At 41.4% G+C, this 12,986-nt stretch overlaps 2 protein-coding genes across 2 annotated transcripts; one reads left to right on the plus strand and one right to left on the minus strand.

The window, feature by feature from the left end:
* Positions 1–791: 791 nt before the first annotated feature.
* Positions 792–4,756, minus strand: phb (prohibitin). Its single transcript, XM_022739737.1, has 7 exons — positions 4,689–4,756; positions 4,062–4,155; positions 2,572–2,733; positions 2,280–2,422; positions 2,051–2,167; positions 1,847–1,942; positions 792–1,728 (listed from the first exon to the last, which is right to left on the minus strand). Exons 2-7 carry the CDS (start codon positions 4,144–4,146, stop codon positions 1,516–1,518), a joined length of 816 nt encoding a protein of 271 aa, XP_022595458.1. The 5' UTR covers positions 4,147–4,155; positions 4,689–4,756; the 3' UTR covers positions 792–1,515.
* Positions 4,757–6,277: 1,521 nt separating this feature from the next.
* On the plus strand, positions 6,278–12,421 carry LOC111217498. The gene is made up of 6 exons (XM_022739395.1): positions 6,278–6,333; positions 7,355–7,538; positions 7,995–8,098; positions 8,196–10,994; positions 11,587–11,795; positions 11,901–12,421. The coding sequence occupies exons 2-6, from the start codon at positions 7,355–7,357 to the stop codon at positions 11,986–11,988; spliced, it is 3,384 nt and encodes a 1,127-aa protein (XP_022595116.1). The 5' UTR covers positions 6,278–6,333; the 3' UTR covers positions 11,989–12,421.
* The last annotated feature ends 565 nt before the right edge of the window (positions 12,422–12,986 follow it).

Here is a 12,986-nt window from a genome sequence, read left to right on the forward strand (position 1 = left end):
TAAAACAATCAATCAACAATCAAAACTGCTCAGATTTAAATGTATGTCAATCATCTAATCAATTAATTAACTGTTCATTTCAGCTCTAATGTTCAGTTTTGCCATGTGGGGGTCAATAATGGCCCAGAAACAAATTTTTGCCCTGGTAACCTGTCGGAGGTTAATTGAAAGATGGTCATATACCATTAAAAGGAGGCTAAGTTTTTGTGCATTTCCCCTTTTTGTTTTTGTGGAGACCTTACAGAAAGTGACCAAATTATAAGATTAAAAAAATAACCATCCACAACAATGCAGAGGAAAAGGGTTTAAAAATTGATGGATATAAGACATCTGATTCTGAAATGCAGTCATATTAATCTCAACCATAACTTCTTCTAAAATTAGTTTCATAAATCTGACTTGATTTCATTTTAAACTATATATCTGAAAAGTTTTAAAAGCTTCTCATTTCTTCCTAGCCAAACTTTCACTCTGTCAAAGCTACCAGTGACAGATAAACTTTTATCCAATTTTCAAATGTCACAATGGAGCAGTTGTTACGGATGCAACAGTGAACAGCACAACTGACTGCTTCTCTGCTATTTTAATCACAGAGGATGCAATTATGAAGCACCCTCATGTGGTGACAACTATGATTACACTCAATAGGAAATGCTGTACAACTCGTGGCCTTGAACAACAAGTGTGACCACTGGGAGGTAGAAAGACAGTTTTATTTTTTAGTTGAGCCATTTCTCAAATGCAGGCCTTATACTGTCTCCACACAAACTAAAGACACAGCGACAACAACAGAGAATGAAGAATCATTATATATTTTCTGAACAGGCACATTCCAATTAACTGGGGGTGGCAATATCATGTTTGAACATAATTTGCTAGAGAGCTGAGATGTATTTCAGAAATTTTATCCATCTAGCAAGTCAGAGCACAGAGACTTTAATTCAAATGAATAAACCATCTCTAATCATTCATGTCTTACAGTGTGAATCCAAAGTAGAGCCTTTCCTTGGATTGCATGTAGTTATACAATTTGATGAAACTTTCCAGCACAACAATGACACAGTAATAGCTTTTATTGTTGACAATCTATCAGCTTTTGAAGGAATCACGCTGTTTTCACTTTATGTAAAAATCAGTCAGTTGCTTTCCACACATGCAGTGCTCTCAATCTGAAACAATGTAGTAAAGACAAATCTTTAGAGAATTTACTGCATTGTTAATTCTTCTCAAAACAAAGTACTACATATATAGGTTACCACAGAGGGAGTGATTTACCCCTCTCCACTTCCTTACACATGGGTTGACTTCATAAATGCATCCATCTCAGACCTCTCACTTTGTCTCCCCACCATGCTGCTATCAGCAGAGCCCAGTCCAGAGTTGGTTAGAGAAAGAGTGGGAGGAATGTGTGTGTGAAGTTGAGAGTCCTTTATTGAATCCTCCAACCACCCATTCCATGGCCCATGTAACAGCTGGAGACAGCATGAGTAGGAGTGGACATGGGGTGAGATGTCATCACTGGGGCAACTGGAGCAGAGTGCCCTGTCCTGGGGGCAGGTAAGTGACGTTGCGGGAGCGGGAGAGCTGGAAGGCGATGTCCTCAGCTGCCTCCAGCTTACGTAGCTCTACCAAACCATCGCCAGCCTCCATCAGGGAGTTGGCGATGAGCAAGGCAGCTTGAGAGTCTCCCTCTGCTGAGATGATGGCAGCCTGCTTCTGTTGCTCTGCCTACAACGATAAAAAGTAGATTAATCTGGTTAGTTTTTTCACAATAGAGACTGCATACACAGTTTTAAATGTTCAAGTAGCATAGGGATAACAGGGTTGATTTGTACATTAAAAATACCTTTTCTACAACAAAACGGGCCCTCTCAGCCTCTTGCTGGGCCACCTGCTTCATCTCAACGGCCTCTGTGAATTCCTTGCCAAAGGTTAAGTGCGTCTGAAAGAACACAATACATTTGTTTCTCCCACTTAAAATGAACAATACAATTGTTTCCCCATAAATATAAAATGAACACCACTGCAAAATTTGCCAGCAGCTTCATACCAGTGACACGTCATCCAAGATGAGGCCGAAGGTGGAGGCTCTTTCAGTAAGGTCCTCGCTGACCTGCCGAGACACAAGCTCTCTCTGGGTAATGAGCTCACCAGCATCAAACCGAGCCTGTGAAAAAAGAAAAAACAGACACAGCAGTTTATGACTCTATTTAGCTGCTCATTCTCAACAAAATAAAACTTTCATCTATTTATTTGTTGTTTCTCTTTTTGACACTCACCACTACAGCCTTTAAGACCTCTGTGGTGATGGAGGGTAGCACCCTCTCATCATAGTCCTCACCAATACTGGTGAAGATGCGTGGTAGCTGGGCGGTCACCGGCCGGAACAGGATACGCAATGTGATGTTCACATTCTGCAGATCTGTAGGGTGTATGGTTCACAAGTAACTCATACTGCACACAGTCTACAGTAAAACAATCCTCAAACAACCAATAAAGCCAGAGACACAGAATGTGTATATGCTAAATCAGAAGATGGCAGAGCAAAAGTTCAGTAGTTTGTTAATGTACCTTTACTGCCTGTGATGACAGGCACGTTGCGTGGTCGGGAGCGGCAATCAAAGATGATAGGCTTCTGAACCCAGGGAATGAGGAAGTGGGTACCTTCACCGACAACAGCATCCTGCACTCCTCTGAACCTGTCAAATATCACAGCCCGGTGCCCTGCATCAACTGTGGAAAGATGGATAATTATTCTCCCTGCCAAAAGGTTTGTGTATACAGCATACACATTTTTATAATTTATAGCTCTGCAACCGTCAAATGTCTTATAAAGAACTTTTGAAATCATATATTGCTGAAGAGCTACCTGGAGCTACACGGCTGCTATCGGGTTTATTATCAATTATCAATCAAACTATAAATTTGACCACATAAATGTAACATAAAGACACACTTTGCAAATAAAGAAACACAAGCAAATAGATAAAAGCTGCAAATTATACACAAGTACAAGGAGATTTCCAGGGGACACTGAATACTGAGGGTAAGTAATCCAAAGTATTGCTGGCAGATACCTAGCAAGTATCGCATAATCAGAAAGTTAAAATTAAAATAAAAACCCAGTGTAGAATATCAGTTTTTAGTGTCTCCCAGAAACTTATGTTGTGTTGGTCTTGGGGCATTTCCAGATTTACAACATGTTCTCTTGATTCTTATGTGTAATCAAATCATTATTTGCTTGTGTTTTGTATTAAACTCGTCATGATCACCCAGACTTTCTTGACTGAATGCTGTTGATGGGAAGGACATCCAAAATCACCACAATAACTAGATAAAAAGGCCCCAAGTTGGAAATGTCCACAATTATGCTTGAAGAGTGATCAGTAATGAGTTATGTGTATTGCTGCCTCTTAATACTATTTTCATTATTGATTAATCTGACAATTATTTTCTTGATCCAACCCCCCCCCCCAAAAAAAACATCAAGGTGACATCCTCTGAGTGCTTGTTTTGACTAACACTCCAAAACCAAAGATATACTAAACATATAGTTTACCATTCAACAGGGGTGCAACCAACATTTATTTTCATTGTGAATTAATGTGAAGATTCTTTTTTGTTGTCGGATTAATCAGTCACTTGGTCTATGAAATATCTAACAATTGTCAAAACTAGCCCATTTCAACTTCACAGAACTGAAGGTTTCCTCATATATTTCATTAGTGCAACACTCCAAAACCCAAAGGAATTCAGTTTATTGTGATTTATGACAAAGAAAAACAACAAATCCTCTCTAGAATTATAAAGTATTTATCAGTGTTTCAACTTTTTAGCTCGAAAGATGACGAATGAAAAAAAAAAAAACCAACATGATTGTAAATTATTTTTGTCAATCATTTAATCGACAAATTGTTTCAGCACAATGGAGAAAGACAAAGAAAAGAAGCAAATCCTTATATTTGCGAATCCAGAAAGGGAATTTTTTGCTTTGAAAATGTTTGAAGCGATTAATTGGTTGCTTAATTGATATGTAAGGTATCCAACTGACCAACACTCACCATTAAACAGGGCAGAGTTCACAACACCTCCACCAACGGCGAGGGCCAGTCCCAACTTCCCAATCGACTCAAATAGCTTGGCCATGACAGCAACCTGCAGGCGATGAAGCGGAGACAAGAGGTTGAAACTTTTAGTACACGTTGGTAAAACTACTCCTACGCATTGTAAACCATTTAGGCATTTGTCTTTGTCAAGCCAGGTTAAACCCCTTCTTTCCAATAACAGTTGGCTTTGGCCTTGAGTTGAGTGATGCCAAGGCTGAGGGTGTTAGCTCAGTAGTTAGCATTGCCTCACCAGCTAGTTGTGAACACAGGCAGCTGACAAGTGAAGCTTACTTGACAGAGTTCTGTAGCTTCTAGTTTACGACTATTAAATTACAACTCATAAAAATTGTACGATATATTATAACGTCAATAAAGCTCGTGTCGGCCGAGTTCAAATAGCACGCCGAGGTAACATGCGTACCATGTTACCTCTCCCTGATAGCTTACTCCACACGCGTGAATGATATAACGTTATTTAGGGATAACACAAACAAATAACGTCTCCAACTCGCTTTGTAATTACTGCTATACAAACATTTTTAACGATGCAAGTAAGTATTTTCAATGAGTGTCATAACTCACCTCGGTCTCTCTCAGATGTCTGTGACCTCCACCGGACACGACGTACAACACATGAAATACCTGTCCCACTGCGCATGCTCCCTGGATGAAGCAATGCAGCCTCTGATTGGACAGAAAAAACAGTCCTCTTCTTCTACGGCAGGTTTGAGTTGCAAGCATTCACTGTAATGACGCATTACTGCCACCTACTGTTGTTAGAGTCAGGGTGGACCTCACATAATGTTAAGAATTAATTGGTTGAATAAATAAATCGGTACAATATCATATCCCATAACCCATTCAGTATCGAGCAGTCTACTGTAGGCATTCAAATTAAAGTTTTGCACTCACACTTTGTGAACAAAGTGAGGGTGCAAGTTTCATTTCAGCTTGAAATTAATACTTTCTGTCCCATATTTTGTTCTACCTTTTGGCTGCTATTATATCCCTGCTATATGACCTGTGAAATGACAGAGAGCCATATTTTACTTCATTGAAAACTTTATTTAACTTTATCTATTTATTTAGCATAAAAATACATCAAAAGTAAAAGTTCTCATTATTCAGAATGATGATGTGTAGTTACTGCTGATAAAGGTGGGACACATTTTTACTACTTTATACTGCAGGGTGGCTTAATCTACGATAATACACAATAATTTATTAGTTGATATGCAACTAATAAATTATTGTGTTGATATGCAAAGTAACTAGTAACTAAGTAACTAGTAACTAAAGCTATCAAATAAATGCAGTGGGGTAAAGAAGGCTACAATATTTCTCCCTGAAATGTATAAAGTATCATGAAAATTTTTAAATGTACTTGGTTACATTCCACCACGTCAGAGAGCATTATCATTGCAGTTTAGCGCGTGAAGAAATAATGGCATTCCTGTAAATCACCATACCCACAGAAAAGAGCAATATGTATATGACAAATGCAATACCAGATACTGATTAAATCTGTCTCACTATGAAGTAAATTAGAGAATTGTATGACCTTTTGTATTTTTGGTTGGATTGATAAGCCTGCCTGTCACATTCAGGCTGACAGACCACAGATATACACACATGCTGCATTTATTAGACAAAATTAGTTCAGATCTGTCATTCTCCAGGTTAGCTTTCACTCTTACCTAAGTGGAAGTGGCAATACCACATAATAAAATTACTCTGTTACCAGTAAAAAAAAAAAAAAAAAAATTCAGAGAACCAAAAGTAGAAATATTAATTACTTATAGGATTATAATTAGTGATAGTGTATTCATGTCTAGATTCCAGTGCTTTATATACTGTAAGGTAGCTTAGTCTATGATAATAGGCCTATATCATAACTTATTAGTTGATCTATATTTTGAATTAAGAAGACGCAAAGTAAGGTGTCAAGTAAATGTGGTGAAATAAAAAGTACAATATTTCGCTCTGAAATGTGAGGAAGTGTTAATATAAAGTAGCCTAACATGAAATGGAAGTCCCCGAGTATAGTACTTTGTATAGGCTGAAGAAACTCTGTATAGTAGGATACGCAGTAGGACGGCACACGGTCGCCCCCTCGCGCTGACACGATGAATCACACAACAGTTTGTAGTTTCACTTTTCCTCCGTGGCTTGTAAAGTGTTACGGTCTTTGAAAGATAGAGAGAAACCGCCGTGAAACACTTGTAAGGTCAGTACCGATTACAAATCTGAGAGATTATACAAGACACACAGTAACAGCGTCAGGTTCAAACACACGATCCGTCGATAGTGCGATAGACAGATTGACAGTTTAGATGTGTTTGATTTTTCCACTTCCTTGACACTCAGCTCTGCGAATGTGGCTTTCCCTCTCGCGTCTAGATACATTTTTGTGACATCCTGTAGAAGTGAACATTCGACATTTTTCGCATATCTTGCAGGTTGGTTGCAGATTTGACTATAAGTGTTTACAATTTAACATTAGCTGATATGATTACAAATACCTGTCGTGTGTGTGTGTGTGTGTGTGTGGGGGGGGGGCAACATCTAGTCAACAAAACTGCTGCTTTTCCAGCTGTTTATTCTTTGTCAATTTGTTGCCATCAAAATAGCTGCAAACTGTAGGTGGGAAGGAAGAAGAAGGGGCGTTAACTTCATCATTTGTCACAATCTGTGCAGATTATTTACCATTTTCACATTGCTATCCAAATTACACAAAGGGATTTACACTAAAAGAGGGAAACGCGTTTTCTTCCGCAATACAGATTAAATATCTCATTATAGTTTAGCGCATTAAATCAAATGTCAGCTATCAAAGCCTGTGATTGTCTTATTCTGCCACTCTTTTAAATAATTCAACTTCAGAGGAACTGGAGAAGACACCTGAGTAAATTTGAGACTGACAATGATTTGTTCATAATCTCAATAAAAAGTCATTGATGATGGCAACTGAAATGGAAATTTTTGAGTATGTTGATGTAGTGTCATAGAAACCCCCAATAGAGGGTGTTCTATTATCAAATATGTCTCCCTTCCTATTTGCAAGGGTGGGGTCTGGTCTTTGCATGGCTGCCTGATACTAACATTAACAGCTTCTTAAAGAGGCATTGTGCTTTGACTTTTTGTCACCGTCATGTTGATGTCCGCGCTCACCATTTCTACAGACTCATGACATTCCTGTCACTCTGAGAGTTTCTCCTTCACAGCGGTGATTGTGTTTCTCCCAGCAGATGGCAGAGCGGGGCAGGATGGTGAGGGTGAGTGGTCTGCCCACAGACATTGAGGAAGACAGACTGAAAGACAAGCTAATTATCCACTTCCTGAGGGTCAAGAATGGAGGAGGGGAAATAGACTTTGTCACTATTGTCAAGGCGACACCCTTTTCGGCCCTCATCACCTTCGAGGACAGTGAAGGTTGGTAGGGTCAGGGTGTGTGCATGTCTGTGCATATGAAGTGTGGGTGGGTTTTGGGGGGGGGGTCTGAATAATTAATTGGTTCTACTACAGAGACATTTTCTCTTTGTTGTTTTTATTTCACCCTTGCTTTGGTGATGTAAGTATTGGCTTCCCATTCTAATAAAGCCCCTTTCAGCTGAATTGAATTGAATAGACTATATTAACTACATTTACACACAGGTCTCATGGTACAACATAAATGCTTCATTAACTTTCACTCTAAAGACTCCAAAATCTTGTTGCAATCATTTGCAAGGTAGTAGTAAGGTATCACACTGTATGGGCTGTCACCGGTAATTTACCCGAGCTGGACTCTTGGCATGCAAGTCAATGGTATGGCCAATAGTGAAAGCGCTTAGTCAGGATGCTTTGCAGACTGAGATTGATTTCCCTCTGCTGACCCCTCTCACACAGTGGCACAGAGAGTTATTCAACAGAGCAAGCACATTCTGGAAGTGGATGGGAAGAAGTATGAACTCGTTGTAACTGAGCATCATGAACACCTGGACCCAGACAAGGTATATTTAACTAGATTATTGGAATATACGTGAACAGGTATTGAATATACAGTAACATCCATTAATGTCTGTTGTCTCACTTTTTTCATAATCCTAGGTCATCTTAAATTTGTCAGCGACTGTTGCCTACAGCCAGCTTCCCGGGGGAGTATTGGCATTGAAGAGCCTTCATACGACCCACCCTGACGTCCAGATAAACCATGATGCAGAGGAATTCTGTACATTGTGTGGCGCCTACTCTAAGGTTCAGGCTGCCTTGGCTCAATTGCTTGGCCATCCTGGGTGCCCACAATCAGAGGAAAACAAAGAGTCGGGGCAACCTGCCCCCAGTGGCTCCAGGTCTGTTCAGACAACAAAGAAGTCTCATACTCAGGAGTCAGAAGATCAGAGCAGAAAACCCAATAAGCAAAGAGAACAAAGCAAGAAAGTCCACCTTAGCAGGCCGTTCGATGAGTACAACTCGAGCTCATATAGAGACCTGACACCAAGTGGTTATAACTGGGAAGATACTGGCCAGACAGAGGGTGCAGATCTGCAGTTTCCTGGGCATCCTACCACATCAGAGGAGGACTTCTCACTTATTGTGGATGCAGACATGTTCCAGTATCTGCAGAAACACTGTGGGAAAGAATACCAGCATATCCTTAGTCAGTATGGTGTTGGGGTGGTGGATATGACAAACCAGGGGTTGACTACTCTGTATCTGCAGGTTACAACAGGAGAGGCAGAGGGTGGTCAAGAGCAGGAACGCCTGGTGTTGGCAAAAAAGGCAATAAGTGGGCTTTACCAAGAGAATGAGACCAAGATCCGTCGAGCTCAGCTCCCGAAGTGTATCCTGTCCCCCAGGGGAGGACTGCAAAGGGCGAGAGAGAACTTAAATGTCAGACTTCCTAAGCTTCTTCTGAGTGAGGATGACAGAAATATTTATATTATTGGGAGCAGTAGTGACGTGTCTGAAGCAAAGCAATTCCTTCTCCTGGACCAAGACAAACTGAGGGATAAAAAAGAGGATGTAGCCAGTCTTCGTAGATATCCTTCATATGATTCAAGTTCATTAACTCCTACTGATGAGGTGAGAGTCCCCTTCACCAGGTCCACCACTGAAGGGTCTCTGGATGATAGGATAGATCAGCTGCTGAGGTCAGGGGATGAGGAGAGGAGAACTGATGGAGCCAAAAGGTATAAACTAGCAGCTCGGTTTAAGGATACAGGGCTGTCTGCATTAGGTAGTCGACCAACTGACTTCACTTTACGAGGGCTCTCATCTCCCAGTAGACAAACGCGCCCTGGGCCAATGTTGGGGCACGACGTCCTGTCAGAAACAGCAGGGATTTCTGGTGAAAGATTCCCCAGAGCAGAATCCCAAAACACCGGAGAGGATATCTTGTTTAAAGGTGGAGATGCTTTGCATTCATTTACCTCTACGCAGAATAAAACCCCATTGACTTCAAATTTAATGGATACTCGACCAAAGAGTTTAACATCCCCCCTCAGCACTACTCAGTCCAGTTTGTCAGGAAGTACTACACTTCCACGTGCAGGGTCTGGATCCACCTTGAGGCGAGCCAATAGTTTCTCAGGAACACCTCAGCAGAAGGCTCAGGTTATTAGTCAGAAAAGTCACGACGACTCCAGCAAGTCCACAGTCAGAGCCAGGGGCAGTTCTTCTAGCTTCAGTACCCAAACAGTGAGGGACAAGCGGGAAGTCTGTAATGCAGAGATAACAGTTTCCTTGGTGATGTGGCAGCACATAAAAAAAGCCTACAGCACCCGAGTGGACGACCTGACTTCTGATGTCCAGATGAAAGAGGGCCACCCAGAAAGCAGTGGTGATCTTACTGTCACCATAAGAGGGGCGAACTCGTCCAAAGTAAGTTCATGTCAGCAAGGTCTACAGAAGCTGGTTGACTCGGTTTGTGTGGACTTCTCTGTGCAGGAGCTGCTCTTGTCAGCGCTGGGTGTTACTGATCCAGCTGATGAAACTTTACAGGCTTGTTGCACTGAAGTCCGTAGCCGCTTCAAGAAGGTTACTATCCAGATTTTAAAGAAGAGCTTATTTCTTTTTGGTCCAAAACAGTTGTGTTCTAAGGTACGTGCTACACTGCAGGAGGTGTTTTCTGGAGATTTGGCCCAAATACCTGAACAACAGGTCATCTCTAGCCCCTCTACCTCCAACTGGAATCCGTCCACTTCTTCACAAATGAATGAGGAGCAAAGCACTAGTCTGCACTGTAACAGTAATCCTCAGGGGAGGCTAGAGAGCCAAACAGGCAAAGGCGACGGGACAGCTGGTGGACAGGAAAGGAGAACAAGCCAGATGAGTGACTTTTGTGAGGCAGAGCTTGTGAACGGATCAGTTAGCCAGCCATTAGTGAGGAAAGAGCCTGTCATTAAGGAGAAAGTGAAAATTATAGGTACAGTGGAGATGGATGGATTGAAAATTGAGACACTTGTCAACCACTCTACAGCAGGAAATAATAGAAATGTGACATGTGTGAATGGTGTCGGGTCAACAACAGCCCGTACTGATGAAGCCACGGCCCTTCATAAGAAAGAGAGAACCATGCATTCAACCCAAAAGCAGAGTGTACAGCAAAGACAAGGAGAGATCCAGGATATCCCAGAGGAGTCCAGGGTAGGTCAGGGAAACCTGGGCTGCATCTGTGTGTGTGGGGACAATGGGATGTCAGTGACGAGAACTAAGTGTGGGATCTCCATGTGCTCAAAATGCCTGGACACCGTGCACGTCCACTGCAAAAACTGTTACAAGACAGCTCCGACTCTCCCAGGTGTCCGGGGCAAAATTAGATGCTCTAAACTAGACATCAGGGTACCTGGTTACAAGAGGGAATCTGCTTTCAAGATCACTTACAACATTCCTGATGGCATCCAAGGGGTGAGTGGCATACTTTGAATATATTGTCAATGAGAACTGTTGTATCTACTAGAGGCCATTAACAAAATATACTGGGGTGCCTACTGTGCCTATTTCATCTTGGTTGAGACAACAAATGATATAGGTTTGTTTGTTTTGACTGCTTTACCACTTCACGGAAGGTAATAACATTCTGCGCAGCCTCTTTATTACACAGAAGTTAAATATGGGCTTATTAAAGCTTAATGTGACTTTCTCATTTTATAATATACATGTTTGAATTTACCTTGTGTTGTATTTGACCCCTATGGGATGTGAAGACGCATTTAGCTACACCTAACACCCTTCATAGAGTTTGTTTTTTTATAATGTGGCAGAAATGATAGTTACAGTTCTCGTCCTCCATGGATTTCTTGCTCCGCTGTGATCTGCAAGCACCAGTCAGCACGTGCTTGTTTATTGTCAAAAGTCGTCAATAGTACAACAGAGTGTAAATTCTGATCCTCTGTGCAGGTTGATGCTGTGTCAATAATAGGACTTTACTTTGTGCTTATGTGTGGTAATATCTAGAGGCTTTGTTTATGACTGTGTTCTTTGCTTACTGTCCTACCAGATGGATCACCCATCTCCAGGAAAACCATTTAAAGGAGGACAGTTTGAAGCCTTCCTCCCTGACTGCGAGATGACGAGGAATCTCCTGCCCAGGTTGGAGAAAGCCTTCAGGCAGGGACTCACCTTCACAGTGACAGGCAAAGAGGCAGGGGCCAAGGTCACCTGGGACTGCATCCCACACAAGACCAGCCTACAGGGAGGCAAATCAGGGTGAGTGATGCCAGTGGGAATATCTACCAGAGCTGCAGGATTGAAGGTCACATACACTAGGCCATGTATATCTGAGATGAGCGGTCTTCTTTTTGTCTCTCTCAGGAACGGTTACCCAGATTCCACTTACTTGAGTCGCTTGTCTCAGGTCTTGACCTCCCATGGGATCCAAGAGCCACCAACCAAATCTTAAGAATATAAAAAAGTTCTCATCTACTTTTATACTCTTAATTAATTTGTGATGTTTGATGATGTATATAGAAATGTAGATCTTTTTTTTTTTTTACATAATAGAGATAGTTCTAATTGCAGCTATTTTGGATTTTTTAAAATTTTATAACCTGCCTCACCGTTGCTTTCTTTTAGATAGACAGACGAGTTATAATTTTTCATTTGTGACAAATGAGACCAACCATCACATCTTCATTATTTCAATAACATTCCTGAAAACAGCTTGTTTTGTAAAGATGCTTTTTGTACAGTATAGTGTGTATATTACTGTATAGATATAGATTTTGTACGGTCCTGTTTTGGTTTTAAGAAAAGTAAGGAAACAGGAAGAAGATATTTGTAAAATGAATGAGTTTGTAAAAATCTCTCGAGTTTTTTCAGAATGGGCACGGAAATAAAAATCACATCTCCTGATGTTTTTTTTGTTATGCTTTTTTTATTAGTCCTGGAAAACATGTAAGGCATATGGTAACATTACACACTGAAGCGTTACAAGCTCTAGAGGCCATGTGGACAACATGGCACCACGCAGTAAACCCAGAGTCAAGCACAGAAGCAGCATCAATTCAAAGGGTTTAAAAAACAAAGTCGAGACGAGAAGAGTGTTTGCAACCAGGAAGAAAACAACACAAGGAAGGACAGAGGAGAGGAGTGCTAGCTTAGAAATCAACCTGTTGGGTATGCCTTGTAGAAAATTACCAGTGGTGACTGAACTCTAACAGGAGATGTGTAGCGGGATGGATGTGAAGTGAGTTTCTGAAGCATTCCCAGAGATAGGTTAAGGTGTATCATGAAAGCACCAGCTGGCCATGAGAGCGCCCATGCTGAAGGTGAGGACAGGGAGTCAGGTGGCACAGGGGGGGGCAGTGGATTGGCTTCAGCTGGCAACTTGATACGACTGGAAGGGCATTCTCACTCCCTGACACCACGCCGCTACATGACTACTAAACTAACGTGGAA

Source organism: Seriola dumerili, unplaced genomic scaffold (genome assembly GCF_002260705.1).
Source record: "Seriola dumerili isolate Sdu_G_001 unplaced genomic scaffold, Sdu_1.0 BDQW01000044.1, whole genome shotgun sequence".
NCBI lineage: Eukaryota > Metazoa > Chordata > Actinopteri > Carangiformes > Carangidae > Seriola > Seriola dumerili.